This window comes from Aotus nancymaae, unplaced genomic scaffold (assembly GCF_030222135.1).
Source record: "Aotus nancymaae isolate 86718 unplaced genomic scaffold, 86718_ANA_hifiasm-v0.15.2.pri h1tg000117l, whole genome shotgun sequence".
In the NCBI taxonomy this organism is placed as follows: domain Eukaryota; kingdom Metazoa; phylum Chordata; class Mammalia; order Primates; family Aotidae; genus Aotus; species Aotus nancymaae.
The window spans coordinates 661,033-685,452 of NW_026988532.1; the positions used below are offsets into that span (position 1 = coordinate 661,033).

Sequence of the window (24,420 nt, forward strand, 5' to 3'; positions counted from 1 at the left end):
GAAAAGACTCTGTCTCAAAAAAAGAAAAAACAGTATTTGAAATAATGAAAAAAAGGTGAAATTGCCATGGTTTCTTGCCCATAGTTAAATGTAAATAATTTCCTGAATGTCTCACCTGTTGGACCTAGGGGCTTTCCTAACATCTAGCTGGTGAGTGGAAGGATTAACTCTGTCCTTGCGTCAATGACACTTTCATCCCAACAGCTTTCATTTACTGAACATATAAAATGAGCAGGGCACTGTGCTATATTTATGCAAGTTATCTCATTTATTCCTTAAAACAAACCCCAGACAGATATTCTTCTTATTTTGGAGATGAGGAAACTGAGTAGTTAAGAGGTCTAGCAAGGATTTGAGCGCATGTATCCTAATGGCAGAGTGTGCACAATTGACCCCGTATGCTGCATTGCTTCTCTCACAAGATTTTAAACCTGAGCATCTCTTCTCTGGATCATTTGGGGCAAGAAAAAGAGGTGTTCAGGGAAAAACAGCTTTAGTAGGAGTCTAGGTACAATGCAAGAGTCTTTGTAATATAGACTGAACTGCATTTTGGTTTCATATTATTTGCTCTATAATAGCTGAAACCATGATATGATTAACCTATGTGATGCTTAAGACAAGTTTAAAAACATAAGATGGCAAATAAAATCTGGGAATATTTTTTCATGGGTAATGTGACAAATGTCTCTACCTTATTCTCAGCAACATATTAGAGGATCATATATGGAAATGTGTAAGAAGACCAAGCACAAAAACATGAGTCTGCTTACTTAACATAGAACACATGGATGGCAAAAGTTTATTTTATTTATCTACTAGAGGAATCATAAGAGGCAAGAAAGTACTACCAATATTGGACAAAACAGATAATTGACATTATCAATTTTTAGTAAGGTTCTAACTTTCTTTGTTTTTGCTTCTTTTTAAATCTGAATGCATTAAGACACATATACTCTTCAATGTAAAAAAAAAAAAACCATCATACACTGAACTAAATGCACAAAGACCTCATTATTGGAACATTAGCCATGATTATTTTAATATTCTCACAGCTTTGCAAATTTGAGAATATACTGGCATTATATAAGAAGAGAAGGAGGAAGAAGAGGGAAAGGAGAAAGAAAAGGTGGTAAACAGAGGCCTACTTAAGAATTCCTGGCCCCACTTATGAACAAGAACTAATTACAGACAATGAGTGGAACACAGATACTAATTCACATAACAGAGAGTGGGCAGCTCAACAATGAACTGACGTAGACTCCTCACAGAATTCCTCTGTTATTGCTCGGTTCTTATTTTCTCCTCTTTGCATGTGGTTGAAATTTCATCATGATGAATAGTACCTTGGATCTTTTTTTTTTTAAGTTGTAAATGCAAGTGTTTGGCTTTGCAATACAACTTATTAGTATCCGGAAGATAACCAATGCTTGAACAATAAAGATCTTTTAATACAAAGGTTTTAACTTCTGCCAGTTCTTACTCATTTTTTCAGAAGGTTTTTTTTTGTACATTTCTTAAACAACACATACATTACATAAAACATAAGAATTAATGTTCATTCGCAAGGTCTGTTTCAGTGACAAAACGCACTACCCGAATCTAGTAACACATTTACTCTTTGCTGCATATAAGTTGCATATAAGAAACATAAGCTATATTGTTTTGTGATCCGTGCAGTAAATGTTCACAAAAATCAAGCAAACAACTAGACGTTCTTCGCTACTAAAATTAACTGTCCCAGTCACAAAAGACTTAAAAATAAAAGCACTGACGGTTACATCAAAAACATGCTACACTGAGTTAGTCCTGGAAGAGCTGGTTAGCAGGGACGCAAGGAAAGCACTAGTAGCTGCAAAGTTTCCTCTTCATACGTGACTGAGACTACTCTCTTCTCACATGGCTTCACCCCATACAACAGACTTTAACTAACGAGGCATTTCAGGCTTCAAATGAAAACAATTGACCGTCAGTGAAAAAGCAGAGAAATGCCTCTCTTGAGTTTCTGATCCTAGAAACAGCTTGCTATAGGTCCTTAAGGCAAATGCCAGGAGTCAAACACACCGTAGAGCAGTCTCAGGATGTAAACAATAAAATCACTGACCAAGGAGTTATATCCCCAGATGAAAACTCTTCATAAGAAGACCTAATTGGATAAGCCCAACTTCTTGGCTTTTGAAAGTAATGTGAATTTTATATCCTAGAAGCACTGTACTTTTTTTCTGTTGTAGAGATTTCTGGAGTAGATAAAAGTTCATGATGTTGCTTAAAAAAATACATAGCATGGAGAAGCTACTCAAATACCAAGCAGTTTTCAGGTTTGTTTTTGTTTCACTTTTACATTTTTCTTTTGTAGTTGGCATATGGAAAACCAAACTGGGAAATCATAATGTTGGAGTATTTTAAGGGCATGCTATCATAGATATTAACAAGCTTATTTATACAATAAGACCTCTGCAGAGCATGCTCAGCTCGATGCCACATTCCAGAATAGCCACTGTTGGTTTCTTTTTCCAAATTGTCCATGTTTACAGGCTTCACAAATATCCCTGAAGTCTTCCCAATATGCTTGGCAATGATAAAATTCATGGCAATATCATCACAGTTTTGAGTATCATCTATCAAAGCATGGACAGCTACAGGTTGCCTCTGAAAGAGTTCAAGATATTTGCTATTGAAGAATGAGGCTCCAATCAGCACCATAGAGTACTGGTCACCATTTCCAGACCCTGGTGCTTGCATTTCAAAACTTCCATAACTGTAGATACCTGATGAAGTAGGGACGTGCTTTCTAGGAACAAATCCTACAATTTGATCAGGAAATTGCTGAAAAGAGGGAAAAAGAACAACTAAGTGTCACATATTTTTACAGAAGACATAGTGGAAAAGGCAATGATTTATTATTACAGAGAGAACGAAACTGATTTGTCACCGTTTCCTTTCAACTAACTCCGGGTAACTTCATAAATCTATGTTCTGATACGTTTACAAGTCAAATTGCATCACAACCCAGATTTCTCTGAAAACAAATATTCTACCCTTACTAATGTTCTCCTAATTCACACATTATCTGATATTAACAAATTCCAGTCACCAAAGAGTCCAGTCCTTCAAAATCTGCTGCGAGAAAAGCTGACTGCCTGAATGCTATTTATTGCAGGAGATAAGAGATAATGGAATCATTTTGAAAATTTGTTCTAATCTCTTAGGAGTATATAAATTTATGGACCTACATGTGTGATTATCTGTTTTTCATATTGATCTCGATGTTCATAAAAGTTACAGCTGATTTTAAACAATGTTATATTTTACCCCATTTCAGCCTGAGTGTTTCCGTTTTTTAAAAAAGGGATAATATAAATAAATGTTTATATTAATCTATATAAAATACATGTTTATATTATATATATGTGAGAAAGATACATCAGAATCTTTGATGAAAGGATAGATGGTCGATGAGAGGGACTAAAAATAAAACAACAATCAACAAACAAAAGAAAAACACTGAAGCATGGGAAAGAGGTAAGAACTTACAGGGTGGAAAGGTTTCATTCACTCTCATAAATAATTTGAGTTTCATTCATTTATTGAACAGACACAGAACTAGGGACACACACACATGCAAATTAGGCTGAGTTAAATCCTATTTCAAAGCACTTATAGTCTAGAGAGGGTAGAGGGGGTATAACATGGATATGCAAACAAGGAATTACAATACTGTGAGAAAGTTGTTAAGTGCAGCTGGGTAAATCTGATGGGAACCTTGAGGGTAGAATGACAACTGTGTTGCTGGGAGGCAAAGGGGCAGGTCAGGGATTGGGGGATAAAGGCTGGGAGGCTTCAGAGAAGATGAGCTATTTACACAATCGAGGAGAATGAAAGAAATTTCACAGTTGGCTAGAGGGGGAAAAGGGAAAATACTGAAAGTGGAGGTAATGGGCAAATACAAAGACACAGATGAATGTCTACTCTAATCCTGCTTGCTTACATACACCTCACATCATTACGCTATACAGGGTTTGGGTTGGACTGAATTCAAGTTGGTCAGTGGATTGAAATTGTTTTTGATATTTTTAGAAATAAACCCTGAAATCATATTTTTGCATCTTTATAAGTTACTCAGATAGTTCCAATTAACCATAGTCCCCACGTTCTGCCTCCATTTTTACATTTTGGACAAATTGATTTTCAAGCTTCAATAGAAGTACTATATTAGAACCTTTTGCCCAAGAAGCTTTTGTTTACAGGGCTGGAAAAAACTGCTGAAATGGAAAAATTTCAATTTGTTGATCAGCACACTAGGCATGAAGTTAAAAACTGGAGTTTTAAAAATGCTGATATCTGCAGAGTATTGTGACCACTTGCCATTAATATCTAATGCTGTTATATCCCAAGAAGCTAATTTTAAAAGTTACCATGGTGCCAATTAGATCATTTATTGGTAGCACAGTGTTTAATTATTTGACACGGCTTCCGAGTACTTCTATGAAGTTCTGGTTTCAGGTAACGATAGTGCAACTTGTAAAAGTTAGCTATTACTAACGCATACTCAATAGGAGACAGCTGCTTTTATAGGATACTGAGCAATTTATGCCTGCTCATTCAAGCTAGGATTTACGAAACAACAAAACAACAAATCCCTCCTACCACAATGGTACATGTAGAATCATTACTGCAAAATTTCTGAACAATGGTCTCAGAACCAGGATTAAATTTTGTGGAGGTAATATATAACTTCCTTTTATAAAAAGTTATATACAGTATTAATATAGAAATCCCCTTACCATTTGAGACACATTACTGCAAAATTTCTAAACAACGGTCTCAGAACCAGGATTAAATTTTGTGGAGGTAATAAATAACTTCCTTTTATTAAAAGTTATGTACAATATTAATATAGAAATCCCCTTACCATTTGAGACACATGTCTGTGGCCTGTGCAAGATATCTCCTCATTCTAGTTTTTGCTAAACCACAACATTTCCTCATTGTTCTCTGCAAGGTAGTTCTAGCTCTTTTCCCAAAATATACCAAAGTATAAATTAAATCTAGATAAAAGATCCCATAACTTTCAGGTTGGCTGAACTAAGCTCAGGAAATCTTGATTAGCCTATAACAAATTCATCCACCTTTTAGACAAATATTATCTACGATATTTTAGGTAACCTTTATATTAACCATGTTGCCCTGATTAAGTACTAGACAAGACCTGAAAAAGACGGTTTCATAAAGGAGACAGCAACATTACCTGCCAAACTGAGAAAGCAAAAACAAGGTCTGGGGTACTGATGAGTGTGTCGTCATCTACCATCAACACTGCTAAAATAAAGGACAAAAATGTAAGTTGAATAGTTTGGAAATGAAAACAAAAGTAGTAAAATACAATAGTGTTCACACAGATCATTCAAATGAAGTATTTTCTGACTCACTAAGTAAATAAGCAATGTATTCTTGGGGAGATTTGTCCAGTAGAAAAATAATTTTTTTTTGGTATCATAACTGGTTGTATAACTGCCTGAAGGGAAAATAATCAAGTAGTTATCATCCATCATCCTAGAAACTATTGAACCTATAAATAAATAAAGCCAAGATTCTTTTAAGCAAATTGCAACCTCATGAAACTGTCAGGAATGGGAGCAAAAGAGAAGTGGCGAAAAAACATATTAAGCATAATCTAAACGGCATCTTACTATCAGCTGTAATGCAATAATATGTAATTATAACATATCCTTTATTACAATAATAACATCTTGACCAGGAAACTGCTTCTTGACATCTTGGAAATTGTCCCCAAGCTTTCCAAAGTGCATTCTTAGGACTAACTTCCTTCATTTTTCTCCAGACAGTTATAAGACAACCAGAAGGCCAGAAATTCCCATGCCTGCCCCAGCTCTGGATAGCAGCAGCCCTTCCAGGCTGAGAACTCCACTGCAACTCACCACTGGTTTCCAGTTCAGGAAAGACCTGGAGTCGATTTCTCATCCTGTTTGCTGTCTGTTGTTTGAAGATCACAGGGATAGGGTGGGGTCCTAGAGAATTCCATAACTCATCTGGTGCCTTCTCTCCAATATTGTTCCACACCACAATCACTTTGTGCAGATTTGGTACAGCTTGATAATGATTTAAAAGTTTCAGTAAGAGATCTGTTCTGTTGTACGTCTGCATTATGAGAGTAAAGGAGTCCAGGGTGGACTTGCCCTGGGATTTTATTTCCCTACGTAACATGAGCATCTTGTCTTCTTTGACAGTGGGAAGTAAAGCGGTCAAAGCGCCAGCTACCAGTAGTAATACAAGGATGACCACCAAAGAGAATCGAAGCACTCGAATCCCCATTACTCTCCCAGGAAGTTTGCAGATGTGGCAACACCTAGAGTAGAAATGGAAACGACATACAGAATGTTAGCATTCTTACTGGTCCCTGTGTTTTCATGGTTTTTTTTTTTTTTCAATGAGGAGCGATATCAATCTTATTTTAGTTGATTCAAATTCAGTTCTCCCTCCCTCCTCAATAAGGCAATTTGGCCTAAGACATTTTTAAACACTAGAGTTTAATATTCCTCCTTTCTCACCCTGCTCGTTATGCAGTTGCAGACAAAAGATGTTATACACCCCAAAGTGGAAAAGTTAAGCATTTAAAAGTTTGCCCTCACTTTATCATGAAATCTCCAGAACTGAGATTATTTTTCAACTGGGATTATATTTCCCTTAGTAATATATTAATTTCAAATTTACACTTCTGTAGTAGCAGACTTTTTCCCAAATAAAATCATACAGAGAGCCATAATACATGAGGCAGCAAACACTTATGGTAGGTTTATTACTTATCAGACCCTGTACTATGTGCTTCACATGCCACAGTATGTACTTATTCATTCAACAGATAGTTACTGAGCACTCACTTTGTGCCCACACTGTTCCAGGTTCTGTGGATACAGCAATTAATGAGATAGAAAAGGTGTCTGCTGTTAGTAGCAGAGGAGATGATAGGGAGAAATAGAGAGCACAATAAACAAATTCAAAAGATAATCTGGGGTAGCTGAGAATCTTTTTTTTTTTTTTTTTTTTGAGACGGAGTTTCGCTCTTGTTACCCAGGCTGGAGTGCAATGGCGCGATCTCGGCTCACAGCAACCTCCTCCTCCTGGGTTCAGGCAATTCTCCTGCCTCAGCCTCCTGAGTAGCTGGGATTACAGGCACGCGCCACCGTGCCCAGCTAATTTTTTGTATTAGTAGAGACGGGGTTTCATCATGTTGACCAGGATGGTCTCGATCTCTTGACCTCGGGATCCACCCGCCTCGGCCTCCCAAAGTGCTGGGATTACAGGCTTGAGCCACCGCGCCCGGCCCCGAGAATCTTTTTATAAAGAGAATAAATCAGAAAGATAAGCAAGGGCCAGATTATGTGGGACCTCTGATCCTCATTAAAGAGTCTGGCTTTTACTATATGCCAGATAGGAAGCCATTGTGTCTAATTTATTATTTATTATTATTATTCCCATTTAATAGTTTAGATGCTTGTAGAGAATAATTAACCTTCCTAAGATTACCAAGTAATTTAAGTAATGGTGCTAGGATTTCCATCAGGAAAATCTGCCCCTAGAGCCTAGGCTGTTCATGGGCCTGGGCGTGTAATGCCTGGTGCTAAATCCAGGTTGAACTGAGGCATAGCCCTTGAGCTTCCGCAGCAACCTCTCTCACAGTACAAATCACAAGTTATTATTATCAGCTATGTACTGTCTCATCTTCTTAGTGTACCTAAAGCGTCTTCCAGAGATAGCCATAGAATAGTAGTGAGCAAATTCATAAGTACAGTCTAGATATCCAATGGTCAAAAATTTTTGTGTAATCAGATCCCTCGCTTATACAAGAAAAGGTTAAATCTCACAGACAGTTTTTTTGTTTTGTTTTGTTTTAGACGGAGTTTCTCTCTTGTTGCCCAGGCTGGAGCACAATGGCGTGATCTCGGGTTACTGCAATCTCTGCCTCCCGGGTTCAAGCCATTCTCCTGCCTCAGCCTCCCAAGTAGCTGGGATTACAGGCATGCACCACCACACCCAGCTAATTTCATATTTTTAGTAGAGATGGGGTTTCTCCATGTTGGTCAGGCTGATCTCGAACTCTTGACCTCAGGTGATCTGCCCACCTTGGCCTCCAAAAGTGCTGGGATTACAGGCGTGAGCCACCACGCCCAGCCTCACAGTTTTACAGATGCTTAAAACTCTCATTCCTTGGATTCCATAACATTTCATTTCCATGCTTGCTGACTCCTACTGTAGCACTGTTGGCTTTCGGTTATCTCTGTTTTTCAATCTTCTGCTATTTCTGCTTCTGATTCCACGCTACTTACTCTTCCACAAGCCACCAGAAGCATTTTGGGTATGGTCCTTGTTTTGTACTTTGGCAACTGAGTCTTCATAGCCATTTCACCATATCTTGGATCTATTTTAGTACTCTATTCAAGTACAAAGCCAGAAGTGAGGAAAATGAACTATTCAAAGAAATTTACTTAAGAAAACAAAGACTGGAAACAAAAACCAATCAGAAGTTTCTAAACAACATATTTAAAATACCTTTAAGAAAAAAATAGATCTCTTAGAAAGAATAGGCAGGATATTACTCTTGATGACCTTAATTAATCCATAGTCTATCCCTTCTCATCCCCACTTCTGATACAATTTCTCTTCTTAGGCTATATGATAAACAATTACTATCATCTATTGCTTAATACAGACAGATGTAATACAGCTGGAAAAGACTGCTCACTGCTAACCACAGCTGAAGTATACTAACTGTAAATAGCTACTGTTACTCTTCTTGGTATAACACTGCTTCTGTATATTTCATTTTTGGTACTTCCCCTTTTCTTGGAAAAGTGCACTGCATGTATACTTACACAGTAATATCTAAGCTACTGATTTCATGTCTTGGGATAAAGTTAGGCAATTGAAGCTAGGCCATCATTCCATAGGCAATCCTAAGACTAGTCTAAATTTAGTTTGGAATTGAATAGTATAGTTTTGGAATATTCTATTTCAAATGAAATCTCACTTTACTTTCCAAATGATACCTACTCAACATTTTGTTTTTCATTGAGGAGACTTGGCAGTGGTTGGGTTAGTGGCCATCATATTTCTGTAACTTTGTTTCATGTTGTGAGGTGTGTTTTATAATTGTAGAAAGTCTTCTCTCTATAGCTCAAGGATGTAGAGGGATCATACATACCATGTCTTTAACATCTTCCTTTGAAGTTTATGAGAATGGGGACTAGAGAATTGCAAGGACAGGGGCATACTCTCCATGATGGGACAGTATGCTCAGACATGTGCAAGCGAAGGAAGCGTTTGTTCACAAGGACAAGGAGAAGATAAATGCCATTCGGCAGTCTCACTTTTCGACAGTTCAGATTTGAAAAGTAATGTCACCTTTAAAGTAAGCTTTTCAGAGTGCTTTCAAGGGTATCTCTCTTGGACTTTCTCTGCGGCTTGTTCTATTAAAAAGAGCAATTTCTGTTTCTGCTTCTGTCATAGCCTCACTCTTAAGGTATAAATAAAATAAACTATTTTCAAGGTAACCTTGGCTTTTCCATGTTTATTTTACAAGGATGGTAATTTAAAGCTTTAGTGTACCATGTTTCCATTTTATGTACCTTCTTGCTAAAACAACATATACCATTAATGTGGTCAAAGACAAATCATTATGAATTAATAATCTTGGTTCAAAGTCCTTGAAAATCCTTTTAATACAAATGAAAAGTAGGTCCCATAAAACATATTTTCAGTTCTATATGAAAATGACCAGTTATAAGTACTGAGAGTAAAGGATCATTTTGACTAACTGCATTGTAGTATACCACGATTAAGACCTTTATATTCATTTTCTGCAGCAGAGTAGGAATAGCATATTTTAAAACTTACATAGAAGTGTTTCTGATCTCTAGACACTAAAAACTTACTGTCTCACAGTTTTAATCCAGAAAAAGTAATGCAGATTAATTACTATAGCTTACTATAAATATACACTGTTGAAGACACTCGTGAGTGACTGCTTCCCTCTGATGTATTTTTTTAAGTAGGAGTTTATCCTCCGTACCATCATAGAAATTTCCTCTCAGATAGCTTCTAATCCCCCAATTTTACCTGTATCAGAAAGGTTTCAGGAGATATGAATAATTTAAGTCTTTAGAAACATAGTGTAAATATTTCATGTGGTATTTATTAAATAATGCAGTCCAATAAAATTATGTAAATTTTTTAGTTTGCATAGTAACGTATGAAGAACAAGCACTTTACAGACTGTAGTGCAAGTGACACACTGCACTTTGAGAAGAGCTGAGCTCTACAACTCCATCATAGGCCCATGAGAAGCAGCTTCAGTACAATTTGGAGAATAATGATGACTTTATGGCTAAGTGGATTTCACAGTTTTTAGTGCTCTTCTGCTCTTCTTTTAGAGAAAGAACCTATCATCTAATTTGCAGCTCTGAGCTTTCAATGAGAGCTATGAGAAAAGCACATCTGGATGACCTATGTCTTACTCGGGAAGAAGTAAGAAGTAAACATAAACACCTCTCAGTTTTCTTGCCCCCAATTCCTAAATTTTCCCTTTAGGTTTTGGTTTTTCCTTTTTAAAATTATGTCTGTATATATTTTCTGACACCCTGCCTCATTCCAAAAAGGATCTGACAGCACTTAGTCTATTCCCTTTCTGTCCTTCTCCCATCCCCATGACTACAGTAAATATAACTTTGATAAATAGAGTAAATGTCAGCAAAACAAAATTAAAATCCTTCCTCTTCTCCTTATTATCTAAAAAAGCAAAGACTCCCCAGTGATATTTTTTGGGCATATTAATTCATTAGTTCTTTATAGATAGAGAACACATCCTTTTAGTTATTTTAATACACTGTTACTTAGTGTCTTCTACGCCAGAGGTCCCGAATCCCCAGGCTACACACCAGTACTAGTCCGCAGCCTGTTAGGAACTGGGCTGCACAGCAGTAGGTGAGCGATGGGTAAGCGAGCATTACCACCTGAGCTCCACCTCCTGTCAGATCAGCTGTGGCATTAGATTCTCACAGGAGTGCAAACCCTATCGTGAACTGTGACCTGCGCATGTGAGGGATCTAGGTTGCATGCTCCTTATAAGAATTTAATGCTTGATGATCTGAGGTGGAATGGTTTTATCCCTAAACCATCCCCTAATACCCATCCATGGAACAATCGTCTTCCACAAAACAAGTCCCTGGTGCCAAAAAGTTTCGGGACCACTGTTGGGGATGATTTTGCCTTCCAGGGTACATTTGGCAAAGTCTGGCGATATCTCTGATTGCCACAACTGGAGGGGAGATACTACTGCTATCTAGTTAGGGATGCTGCTAAATATCCTACGATGCATAGGACAGCCCCCCCATGGCAAAAAATTAGCTGTCCTAACATGCCAATAATGCCAAGGTTGAGAAACCCCCATCTACATATAATTTGCCTAATAAGACACACTTAAACATCATGGGGAGGACTACTAGAGAAGGGGCTTCTGAAAATCCTACTGCTATCAGTTAGACTCAAACAGTAAGAGACAAAGCCCTGTCTCTACAACTGCCCCAGGAGGCCAAGCATAGTGGCTCACATCTGTAATCTCAGCACTTAAGGGGGCCAAAGCAGGAGACCGCCTGAGCCCCAGAGCTTGAGACCAATCTGTGCAATGTCATGAGACTCCATCTCTACAAGTAAATTAAAAAATCAGCTGCCTGTGGTGGTGCATGCCTGTAGTCCCAGCTACTCAGGAAGTTGAGGCAGGAGGATAGCTGGAGCCCAGGAGGTCGAGGCTGCTGCAGTGAGCTGTGGTTGTATCACTCTACTCCTGCCTCGGGACAGAGTGGGACCCCATCTCAAAAAACAAACAAACAAACAAACACAACAACTAAAAAATACTGCCCCAACAATTACATAATTACATGACTTAATGCACAAACACAGAAACTCAGAGAACTGAAAGGGACTTCAGAGCCCTCCTTAGCCAACTTCATTGTTTCACAGATAAATAACTCAAGGTCCAGGGATGAGGAACTTGCCCAAGGTCCTGCAGCTCCACGTGGCTAATCAGCAGGAGAACCAGGGCAAGACTCTAAACCTTCTGATGGCATGGTCCACATCTCTTTCCACTATATGTTATGGTAAATTCTGCACGGATGTGTCAAAAAATTAATACACAAGACTGTCACTAAGGTACCATTAAGATAATATAAAAATGTATACTTGTTATATTGAAGGGGTTTTTTTTAGTAGCTTTAAGGAGAGATCACATACCATAAAATTTACCCATTTAAAGTATACAGTTCAGTAAGTTTTAATATAATCACAGTTTTGCAGCCATCACCACAATTTAATTTTAAAACATTTTCAACACCCCAAAAAGAAACCCCAGGCTCATTAGCAGTCACTCCCCATTTTCACTTCCCTTAACCCCTGACCTCCATCGCAGCCCCAGGAAACCACTAATTTATTTTCAGTCTCAATGGATTTACCTATTCTGGACACCTCCTATGAATGGAATCATACAACACAGGACCATGGTATCTGGCTTCTTTTACTTAGCATAATGTTTCTGAGGTTCATCCATGCTGTATACATCACTACCTCATTTATTGCCAAGTAACATTCCATTATATGATATAGCACATTTTCTTAATTCATCAGTTAATAAACATTTGAATTGTTTCCAAATTTTGGCCATTATGAATAATGCTGCTATGAACATTCGTGTACAAGTTTTTATGTGAACATATGGTTTCATTCATCTTAGGTATTTACCTAGGAGTAGAATTGCTGGGTCATTATGTCAGTAATATTTAAATACCTGAGAACTGAAGTAGCTTTTGAAAGAGCATTATTTGAAATTATAAGTAATTTTCTTAAATGTGGACATAGTATAAGAAAGTAAATTAATACATAGTCTATTAAACAACAGTACAAATTATGTAACGGACATTTTAAAAAGGACCAGGCAATTTGAATTTCCAAAGATCTGCTATTCAGTTATTTACTACATAATCTATCAAGATTCCCTAGAAGAAACGCTGTTGAAAGACTTTTCTCAAGGCTAGTTCCTTCAGACTGGAAAGCAGTAACTATCCAGAGAGAAGCTGAAAACAAATATGCCAGTGCAGAGCATGAACGAAGATTATGTTCTCTGACTCATAAGGTAGAAAAGCAATGAGCAACGTGGTGTTGTACAATGAGAAGCTGTCATTTTTATTTTGATACCACAGATGGTAGAAGAATGATAACTATTCTGCCTTTCACTATGAGATTTGCCTCATACTATCCAGATTGTTTCTCCTCTGGCTCATCTTCCAGAATATGTACTTGCCTATAAACTGATGAATATAGAATTGTGAATGCTTAGAAAAGAGGCCTCAGCTGTCAAGAGATAAAGTCATTCCAAGGTGGAATACAGAGGCCAATGCAAACCTAGGCTGATACATGTAAGAGCGTGCAAAAAGGAAGTTGGAAGAGACAGCTGTACAACCAATGAGCAGTTTCTAACCAGGTTTATGGCATGCAGATGACCAACACTGTTCAAACTGAGGCAAAAGGGCATGTGGTGCCAAATTCCCAAAAGACATTTCCCCTCAATGGTACCTACATGTAGTGAGCTAATCTGACTCCATGTATTGGTACATGCTCTTTTCTCTACTCACAAAACCCTTCTCTCTTTCTATCTGACAAACTCCTATTCCCTGCCCCTCAAAACTCTTTCAAATATCACCTCTCCTGTAAATGTTTCCCTCACCACTCTCCATCCCGAATGTTCCAGTGAACTCTGAATACTGTGTTTCTAGTCCTTGTTTTCTGGTATTTCAACTATCAACTCTTCTCTAGCTGTTTTTTCAGTCTTAATGTAACTTTCTGTCATTCCTTATAATCCAGAACAGTGTCTGGCCCATTTTTTGACTAAGTGCTCGCAACACTATAGTTGAATGAAATGAGGAAATTTATGTCTAAATTATCCTAAACGTCAATGGATGCCTGAAACATTAACAGAATAAACTCAGATTAAATGCAAACTAAGGCCCAATTAAGACTAGACAGTACAGAAGCCACCATCGCCTACACAGAAGACCTGGGTCATCACCCATCTGGTGACGAGAATATGTCATGAAATGTGACCTCAAACACAGACCACACAGGCCCCCTTGCCACGTTCAGTTCTGTGGCCAAGCCACTTGATAAATAAAAGATATCTCAGATCTCTGATTTTTTTTTAACATCTTTTCAAAGATATTCTGCATTAAAATATATTTGAATATTCCTGTTTCTATGAAAGCTCTTGGTGAATGAGCTGATTTGCCTTGGGGGAAAACATCATTTGTTGGATAATATCATCCTTATGAATTTCCCCAAGGAAGTTTAGCAGGTCATAATGACCAGAACCTATATTACTAATCCAGCAGGCGGCATACATGATTTAAGCAGAAAAACAAGTCTAACTTGGTTGAGAAAAGAAAATTTAGTTTGGGTTCAGAAAGTGACAAAAACTATAGACTTCATGACAATTGGTGGAAAAAGAAAACTAAGTCAGAACACCACACAACTCAATTCAATATTGCCCGTGGTAAGCTTCCTCCCTTAAAATTATAAGCAGCATAAACTAGAATTATTTCATTGTAAAATACAAAATGCCAGAAATGGTATATGAAAAGGTCAGTTTTCACAAGTCTTTTCCAGGTGCTATACAAGCTTCTGGGAAGAGTTTTTGACTTTAGGGTTTTACCCACATTCAGGAAAGTCATTCTTTTCACTGTTGTTTTAGAAATGCCATATAGCTCTTCTCATTTTCTACCAATTTTATGCTCTCCTTCCTAAATGATTTCACCTCCCTTTTTCCTAAGGAGCTCTTCTACTCTCACGAAGTTCTTCTTAATTCTTGTTACTTTTTTCACAAGTCTAAAACAAAATAATCTAAGTTATTTTGTGTTAATAATAAACACAGCAGTAAAGGCAGGAATAGGAATATATTCATAATAATAAAAGAGTCCAAGCAGTATCACAGATTCATCTTGTGATCTTGTGTTTATGGCCAATTACAGTGATATGAATGGATCATTTAGATGACTACAATCTGGATCAACTGTGTTACAAATTAGTTATTAGGGAAGAAGTGATCCGTCTTTTCTATTGACAGAACTGGCTACACATATATATGATTATTGAAAGCCAATTTAAACCTTGTTATTCAGAAGGCCTAGTCCTGCCCTTATTATACTTTTTAGACTACAGTTCATAAACAATTCCTAAAATATTGAGAAGTAGCTACATGGACTTCAACATCACATTTGAATATATTGCCTTTGCTGCAATAGGTCATTTAGCACTGCAAGCTGTGAAGAAAGCATCTGTGTGCTGATTACATTAAATATCAAGTCTTCTTTCTGGCAGCCAGGTTGAATGAGCCATTTCTTAACAGGTAAATCAGGTTAGAATGAACAAGGGCAGCACTGAAAACAGGATATCAGATACCAAGTGCTTGTGTTTCTATTTCCCTCCTTAATCCTAACCTATGCATTGCAAAAGCTGCTCATCAATCCTGGCATTTTCTAGTTTTCCTCTTCCTCTTTCCTATACAAAGTGTCTTATTCCTTCTTAACAATGCTTCAGGCAGCTACTATCAATTAACTAGAGTTTGCTTTATTATCACGGATTTACAGGGAAATAACATAAATATTATGCAAAAGTCATTTTAAAGCAACACTTGCTTCCTTCAATCCAGCTATCTGCTACTGAGGTAGACAATAAGGTCCTTTCTACTTTCAAACTGTGCAGGTCTGAATTATGCTAGATAAAAGTTCTTTCTAGCCTTGCACCGATCTCCTGGAATAGTCAATTAATTGTAGCTATTGATGATGGTAATGATGATGATGATGTTTGGAGATGACCAATCCCATGGACATATATTAGAGCAGCAGAAGAGTGGCCCTATTCCTAAGAAGAACACATCCATGACTCATAGGATCCAAGGAGTCAACGCATCCTAAGAGGAAAGCCTAGAAATAGAAAAGCATTTTTAGCTCAGTACAGTGCCATGCAAAATTAGTTCTAGAAATGGGTCAAAAGGAAACAAAGTACATCTGCAAATATTGTACTTTTACCATTCCAGGATACTGGAGCTTTTCATTTGAATCTGTTTTGTCAGGCAATAGATCCCTGTTCTGTTCTATAGAACCCTTTCTTTTTTATCCAATATTGGTTTTCAGCAATAAACTCATTTCCAAAATCACTCTGTAAGAGAAATGGATTTCACACAGATGAATTATGACTTATCAATAGTTTTAGGTATTGAACCTAAGATGGACACAATCCCATCTCATGTGAGCTTTCTTACTTCATTAGGGGAAGGTCAAAATATCCAGGGTGGTCCTTCAGTCAGCACTGTAGGTGCTAGGGATGGTAGTAAGCAAGCAGACCCAATTCCTGCTCTCATAGAGCTGAGCATTACTAATGAAAGTTGTCAGAGCTCTCCCCGCCTAATGTTATAGAGTCACTCATATTGATAATGTTTCAAATTTTTAGAAAGAAAGAAAATAAAGTATATCCACCCCATTTTGTAGACAAGACATCTGAGATTGAGAATATAGTATTAAATGATTTTTCCTTAGCCACAAAAAGAGTGGCAAGTCCAAATCAAACTCTCAAAACTCTCTCACTTGAGCCACTTTTTATTTTCTAGGTCTTTTGACTAGTTTCTATTTCCAGCTTCGTTCTGGTCTACAAAAATATTCAACTCTATACGTATTGACTTCATTCTGTAATGTAACCTGGACTACTATTTCAACAGACTTAAGAGTATTGGACAATCAGTATTGTCCAAGATTTTGACTTAAGTAAGAACTATTGTTTCCAAGGAAATAAAACCAACTCTATAAGAAATAATTTTTCTCAGACGAAAATACTGGAACTTCACCCATGTTCACTGTGGCCTTATCTGCAAGTGCCAAAAGGCAGAAGCAACCTAAAGGTCAATTGCCAGAGGAATGGATAACACACTTAGAAAATGTGATACACAGGTACAAAATGACATTAGTATTCCATTTTTACAAATTAGGGAATTCTGATACATGCCATGACATCGATGAATCTTGAAGACATTATGCTAATTGAAATAAGCAGTCATAAAAAGACAAATACTGGATGATTCCATTTATTATGAGGTACCTAGGGTAGTCAAATTCATAGAAACGGAAAGAAGAATGGCAGTTGCCAGGGACTGGGAGTAGGGAGAAATGGACTGTTGTTTTTCTGGGTATAAAGTGGGTATAAAGTTTCAGTTTTGCAAGATGAAAAAGTTCCAGAGATCAGTTGCATGACAATGTGAAAACAGTTAACACTACTGAACTATATACTTAAAACCATTAAGATGATAAATTTTATATATATGTACTTTACAACAATTAAACAAAAGCCAAAAAATATTGTACTTACCTCATTGTGTTGAAGTTTAATTTTTTAAAAAAATTTCCTTATGGCTTCAGTGATTGACAGAAGTAGGCTCTCTTGTCACTATTAAGAGAAATCAAAGAATTTTCTGTGATGTTTCCGTCAGTCAGCAGGAAATTAAAAAAAAACATGCTTTCAATGTCACTGTCCAGAAGCCTTGAGTTATTTTAGAAATTAAAGTTTGTTATTCTGTCTTCTAAAAATTAGATTTAGGCAATCAGGTAGATGATGGCTTCCAGTAAGGTTGGTGCTATATTTTGGTATTCATCTTTCTATTGATGGTTGTATTAGTCTGTTTTCACACTGTTGTAAGAAATACCTGAGACTGGGTAATTTATAAAGGAAGGAGATTTAATTGACTCATCGTTCCACATGACTAGGGAGACCTCTTACAATCATGGTAGGAGGCAAACCAGGCACCTTTTTTACAAAGCAGCAGGAAGGAGTCAGTAAGCACAGGAAAAATACTGCCACTTTTATAACCATTAGATCTTGTGAGAACTCACTCACCATCATGAGAACAGCATGGGAGAAACTTCCCCCATGATCTAATCACCTCCCACTGGGTCCTTCCCACAAGATGTGGGGATTATTGGGATTACAATTCGAAATGAGATTTGGGTGGAGACACAGCCAAACCATATCATTCCATCCTAGCCCCTCCCAAATTTCATTTCAAAACACAATCATGCCTTCCCAATAGTCCCCCAAAGTCTTAACTCATTCCAGCATTAACCCAAAAGTACAAGTTCAAAGTCTTATCTGAGACAAGGCAAGTCCCTTCTGCTTAGGAGCCTGTAAAATCAAGAGCAAGTTGGTTCCTTCAAAGATACAATGGGGGTACAGGCACTGGAAAAATGCTCCCATTCAAAATGGGAGAAACTGGCCAAAACAAAGGGGCTACAGGCCCATGCAAGTCCGAAATCCAGCAGGGGAGTCATTAAATCTTAAGGTCCTTAAATAATCTCCTTTGATTTTGTGTCTCACACCCATATCATGCAGATATAAGAGGTGGGCCCTTATGGTCTTGGGAAGCTCTACCCCTGTAGCTTTTCAGGGTACAGCCCCACTTCTGGTTGCTTTCACGGGCTGGCGTTCGAGTGCCTGTGGCTTTTCCAGGCACATGGTACAAGCTGTCTGTGGGTCTACCACAGCTCACAGCTCCACTAAGCAGTGCCCCAGTGGGGACTTTTGTGGTGGCTCCAACCCCACATTTCCCTTCTACACTGCCCTAGCAGAGACTCTCCATGAGGTCTCCACCCCTGCAGCAAATTTCTGCCTGGACATCCAGGCATTTTCATACATCCTCTGAAATGTAAGCAGAGGCTCCCAAACCTTAATTCTTGACTTCTGTGCATCCATAGACTCAACACCATGTATAAGCTGCCAAGGCTTGGGGCTTGCACCCTTTGAAGCAATGTTCGGAGCTTTTGTCCCCTTTTAGCCATGATTGAGACACAGGGCACCAAGTCCCAAGGCTGCACAGAGCAGGAGTGGGGCCCTGGACCCAACCCATGAAACCGTTTTTCCTTCCCACACCTCTGGGCCTCTGATGGGAGAAGCTGCTGTGAAGGTCTCTGACCTGCCTTGGAGACATTTTCCCCATTAGGCTCCTTGTTATTTATCCAAATTTTTGTAGCTGGCTTGAATTCCACCCCAGAAATGGGTTTTTCTTTTCTACCATATAGCCAGGCTGCAAATTTTCTAAACTTTTACGCTCTGCTTCCCTTTTAAATACAAGTTCCAAATTCAGATCATCTCTCTCAAGTTTAAAGACTTACAGATCTTTGGGGCAGGGGCAAAATGCCACCACCCTCTTTGCTAAAGCATAGCAAGAGTGACCTTTGCTCCAGTTCCCAATAAGTTCATCATCTCCATCTGAGACCACATCAGCCTGGACTTCATTGTCCACATCACTATCAGCATTTTGGTCAAAACCATTTGACAAATCTCTAGGAAGTTCCAAACTTCCCCATATCTTCCTGTCTTCTGAGCCCTCCAAACTTCTCCAACCTCTGCCTGTTACCCAGTTCAAAAGTCTCTTCCACATTTGGGGTATTTTTGTAGAAATGCCCCACTCTCTGAAGTACCAATTTACTCTACCAAGTAAAAAACTATGACCTGCTGAGGTTCTTGCTGAAAGCAAAGGTAATACAGAATGGGTAGTAGAAGAAGGCAGTGATCAATATCTGCTATGAGCACGTGATCAGTTACAGAAAAAGGACTCTAATTGTCATGAGTTTTCCTCCTTATTTTATTAAGAATATGTTTATGCATATGTACACTTGTATTAACAAAATATCTTAATTTTATTTCCCCTCTTTTTCCTGTATCATGTGACATTTATTGACATCATATCAACATTTAAGTGTTGTTAACTTTATGTAATAGCATTTAAGTTAAGGATTAGTGTGCTTCTGGTTATATAAAGGATAGCTGTATTGTTAGGCATAATTATGACTGTATTATTGCTTTTATGTAACCATGCAATGGGTTCACCTTGCCTGCTGCCTAGACAGAACAGATTTATCAAGACAGGAGAATTGCAATAGAGAAAGAGTAATCTACGCAGAGCTGGCTGTACAGGAGAACAGAGTTTTTATTGCTACTCAAATTAACCTCCTGTAAAACTCAGGAATCAGAGTTTTTAAGCATAATCTGGTGGGCAGTGGGCCAGTGAATTGGGGTACTAATTTAGCTTGTGGATGAAATCTTAGGGAGTCGAAGCTGTCCTTTTATGCTGCTCCAGGGTGGGGGCCACAGATCTGGTTGGTAGGTCCAGGTGGAGCCATTCAGTTATGAGAAATGAAAAACCTGAAAAGACATCTCAAAAGGGCAATCTTAGGTTCACAATAGTGATGTTATCTTCCAGAGTAATTAGAGAAGTTGCAAATTTTATGACCTCTGGAATAATGGCTAGTAATATTTAGAATTCCAACCCCTCTCATCCTAACTTGGTGGCTGCTGGCCTTTCAATCATTTTACAAGAACAGTTTAGCTTTTGGGAAGGGCTATTATTTAAACTATAAACTAAATTCCTTCCAAAGGAATGAACAAGGACAGTTTAGAGGTTTAGAAGAAAGATGGAGTTGGTTAGGTCTGATATCTTTCACTGTCATAATTTCCTCAGTTATATTTTTTGCAAAGGCAGTTTCATTTACTTGGAGATTAGGTATGATTTCAAGAAATGTGTATGGGTTTAAGTTGACAAGGGGTAGACTTGTGATGGTTAATATTAAGCATCCACTTGATTGAATTAAAAGATGCAAAGTATTGTTTCTAGATATACCTAGGTGCTACTGAGTGTTGCCAGCAGAGATTAACATTTGAGTCAGTGGGCTATGAGAGGAAGACCCAGTGGCCACCATCCAATCGGCTGCCAGCATGGCAAGGAAAAGCTGGCAGAAGGTGGGAGAAGCTGACTTGCTGAGTCCTCCAGGCTTTATCTTTCTTCTGTGCTGGTTGCTTCTTGCCCTCCAACATCAGACTCCAAGTTATTTGACTGTTAGATTCTTGGACTTACACCAGTGGATTTTCACGGGCTCTCAGGCCTTTGGCCACAGACTGAAGGCTCAACTGTCGGTTTCCCTACCTTTGAGGTTTGGGGACTCCAACTGAGCCACTACTGGCTTACTCCTCAACTTGCAGATGGCCTATTGTGGAACTTCAAGTTGTGATTCTTTGAGTCAGTTCTCCTTAATAAACTCCCTTTCATACATACTATCTATGTATGCTATCAGTTCTGTCCCTCTAGAGAATCCTAATTCAAGGGTTCAGAAGCAAAATAAATGCACATGATCCCAACTACCTAATGTTACACCACATTTGAAACCAGAGGATATATGGCATAAGCAAAACATCTGAACATGTTAGCAATATGTATTTGTATCCAATTTCTAGATTCATAAGAATTTGTAGTCTCATGTACCTTTTCAACTCCTTTTTCACCAACAGTTCCCAGGGCACTCAATTTGAAGTATCTAAAAGGGGCAAACAGGGTTGCAGATAAATGCCAAGGCTGATTACTGAGGAATGACAGATAGCACTTTTCCTACTCCTTGCTGATGATTGCCCAAAAGGAGCTGGAACCATGACTGAGATGAGCTTCTGCCCCTTAATTCTCTCTGCTTTCATTTCTCAGAATCCTCAATCACATGTCTGAGCAGCTCGGGTTTTTCCACCCATAGAGTCTGCATAGCTAACCTAATGTAATTAGTTGGTAGGAGATAATATAAAAACATATTTAAAAGTTCAGGGTAGAAATCCATTTTTTAGTTTTAAAATGTTCATTAGTATATCTATTTTATGATCCTATAAACTTATTCAATCTAGTAACATACAAAGGAATTAAGAATTCTGATTGGTGACTTGCAAGATACTGACCATTTGAACAGAGTTGAAGAATCATTTTTGATTTTCCAATACAACATACTGAAAAGGCAAAAGGAATGGCTTAGTATATATAGAAAGACTTACTGGGCCGGGCGCGGTGGCTCAAGCCTGTAATCCCAGCACTTTGGGAGGCCGAGGCGGGTGGATCCCGAGGTCAAGAGATCGAGACCATCCTGGTCAACATGGTGAAACCCCGTCTCTACTAAAAATACAAAAAATTAGCTGGGCGTGGTGGCGCGTGCCTGTAATCCCAGCTACTCAGGAGGCTGAGGCAGGAGAATTGCCTGAACCCAGGAGGCGGAGGTTGCGGTGAGCCGAGATCGCGCCATTGCACTCCAGCCTGGGTAACAAGAGCGAAACTCCGTCTCAAAAAAAAAAAAAAAAAAAAAGACTTACTGACTGATAGCTGTCCCTCCACACCACTCCAAGGGCATCCCTTGAGTAAATTTTAAACATCACACAGTTCTAAAATACTGGGCTGATTTGCCTGTCAAAACACCCCTCTCTTCGCAACTTCTCACCTCCATAAAATACCTCCAGGGAAAGAACTTTGACTTATCTGGCTTTGTATCCCCAGTACCCAGCATGGAGCCTGGCACATAGTAGACATTCATTAAATGACTGTTGAATGAATGAAACAAACTTTGATATGACAACATATATGGGACAAACTATTTCACAATGACAAAAGAAGTGAGGCACAGCCTAACGTTTTTCACTCATGGAACTTTTCCTGATTTAAATAGTGTCCACCTACACTTTTATATTGCAAATAAAATGTCTTTAGTTTTAAATTTGGTCATTATGCTCTTCAAGACTGAAAGATGTGAAGACATCACTGTCACTTTTTGAAAGGAGAAGGTCCTCATGGGAATACCTATCATGTATCTTTGGGGGTGGGAAGTGGGGGAATTTGGGAGTCTCTGGAAACTGCTGTAACTGAAATTAAACTTCAATTTCTTGTACCTATTTCAAAACTATTTGAAAAGGGGTAATTTAGGTTTCTCCATAAACCAGTTAAGCAATTTCTGATTTGTAGCAATACAGTATAAAATATAGGATTTATTTTTAAAGACAGAATACAAAAACCTAAGTTAGAAATGCAGCTGACCTTGATGAGTTAGGATTATGCTGGAAATCAGTTGCTGAAATTTATTTCTATGTACTTCCCCTTCTGTCCCCCAACTTAAATCATATCGAATAAAGGCGTTGGGAGAAAAATGCAATTACCATAGAATTATTTATCTTTAAACTATCTAGTTTGCACCCAATTATTTTTTCCTCAGCAGTGCAGCAGAGTAAGATTCAAGGTCTACAGCTAATACAAAAACTTCCTTCCAAAACAAGAGTAAACGCTACTAATTTTAAATATTTCTACATTTAAATTAAAATAATGAAATATACGGTAACAAAGGCAAAGACAAAATACTCCTCTCAGAACTTCTGAAACCCAGCTGTTTTTACACAGCAGTTTTAATTAACATGAACATTTTTCAAAATTGTAGAATAAGTACATATTTTCAAAAATAAAACCACTTAATTACTACCCCACACAGGCACACAAAGTTCCAAGAACAAGAGCAAACCATGTATATATCCTCATTGCAAAAAAAAAAATGGAGAATTTTTTTTTTTGGAGAAATTTGGAGAATTTTGCTGTCTTCTTACCTCGAGTGCAGTAGATTGCAGTAGGGCCAGCCGATTTGTTTCCATGCAGCTTGGTTATCATAAAACGGAAGGGGCGTCTCGTTTGCTCATTTTTGTTTTTTTTTTTTCCTAAATCAAGCAGCTTGCATCTACCCTTCCCTATTCGCTGGATTAACAACCTGGAAAAAGCGCCGCCCGCAAAGTGAGCGCCTGGAGCAGGGGACAGTCCCCGAGTGGCCGCCCCTCCCTTTCGGTGACGCTCCACTTCCTGTTAGCCTAAAAGGCATTCCCAAGAAGCTCGGTTTTGTAGTTTCCGCCCACCTCCGAACGCCAATCCTTTCCCCCATTTCTTCTCCAAGGTAACAACTTTTAATCACTCACGTGACGGACCACTTGCCCTCAGCTAAACAACTTCCCGGAAAGGTGCCCGAAGGAGTGTCCCATCGACCACGGGTGCCCAGGAAAGGCCAGTGGGGCTCCCCTCCCCGCGCTCCGCACGCCCTCACATCCAACAGAGGCGCCAGCTTCTGCCTTCACGTTCCTGAAACTGGCCCAGAGGTTCTGACAAGAATTAGAGCGGCGGCCGCTGCCCGGGCGGTGACCTGGAAGCGAAAGGGACCTGCACGAATTCTAGAGTTTCGGGGTTTCCGTGGGTTGAGATTGTGGGGGAAACAGTGCATCAACCAAATCTAAAAATCATGCACGCCTCGTAGGACCTACCAGTAAAAAGCTTCTTTTATATAATACGTTTAACAGCCTTTATTTTGAAAGACATTGATTGATGCCAGGCGTAGTGGCGCACGCCCTGGGTCCCAGCTACTCCCAGGCTGAGGAGGGAGGATGACTTGCGCCCGGGAGTTCCAGGCTGCAGTGAGCCTTGGCCCTGTCATTGCG

At 38.6% G+C, this 24,420-nt stretch overlaps 1 protein-coding gene across 3 annotated transcripts; it reads right to left on the bottom strand.

Moving 5' to 3' along the window:
* Positions 1-785: 785 nt before the first annotated feature.
* EXTL2 (exostosin like glycosyltransferase 2) lies at positions 786-23,971 on the bottom strand. 3 transcript variants are annotated; one of them, XM_021666968.2, is made up of 6 exons: positions 23,908-23,971; positions 23,548-23,705; positions 17,473-17,550; positions 5,937-6,364; positions 5,246-5,316; positions 786-2,823 (listed from the first exon to the last, which is right to left on the bottom strand). In XM_021666968.2, exons 3-6 carry the CDS (start codon positions 17,475-17,477, stop codon positions 2,335-2,337), a joined length of 993 nt encoding a protein of 330 aa, XP_021522643.1. In that variant the 5' UTR covers positions 17,478-17,550; positions 23,548-23,705; positions 23,908-23,971; the 3' UTR covers positions 786-2,334. The 3 variants fall into 3 exon arrangements, with proteins under 3 accessions (XP_021522643.1, XP_021522642.1, XP_012321884.1); XM_021666967.2 differs by lacking the exon at positions 23,908-23,971 and adding an exon at positions 21,416-21,467 and having other exon boundaries at positions 23,548-23,885; XM_012466461.2 differs by lacking the exon at positions 23,908-23,971 and having other exon boundaries at positions 5,246-5,313; positions 23,548-23,886.
* Positions 23,972-24,420: the final 449 nt, after the last annotated feature.

Excerpts from the sequence above, each read along its gene's own strand:
- EXTL2 (XM_021666968.2), bottom strand. Across the intron at positions 5,317-5,936 it reads TCCTGAACTGGAAACCAGTG|CAGTGTTGATGGTAGATGAC; the intron begins GTGAGTTGCAGT and ends CCTTTATTTTAG. Across the intron at positions 2,824-5,245 it reads TTGCTTTCTCAGTTTGGCAG|CAATTTCCTGATCAAATTGT; the intron begins GTAATGTTGCTG and ends CCCTCTTTTCAG.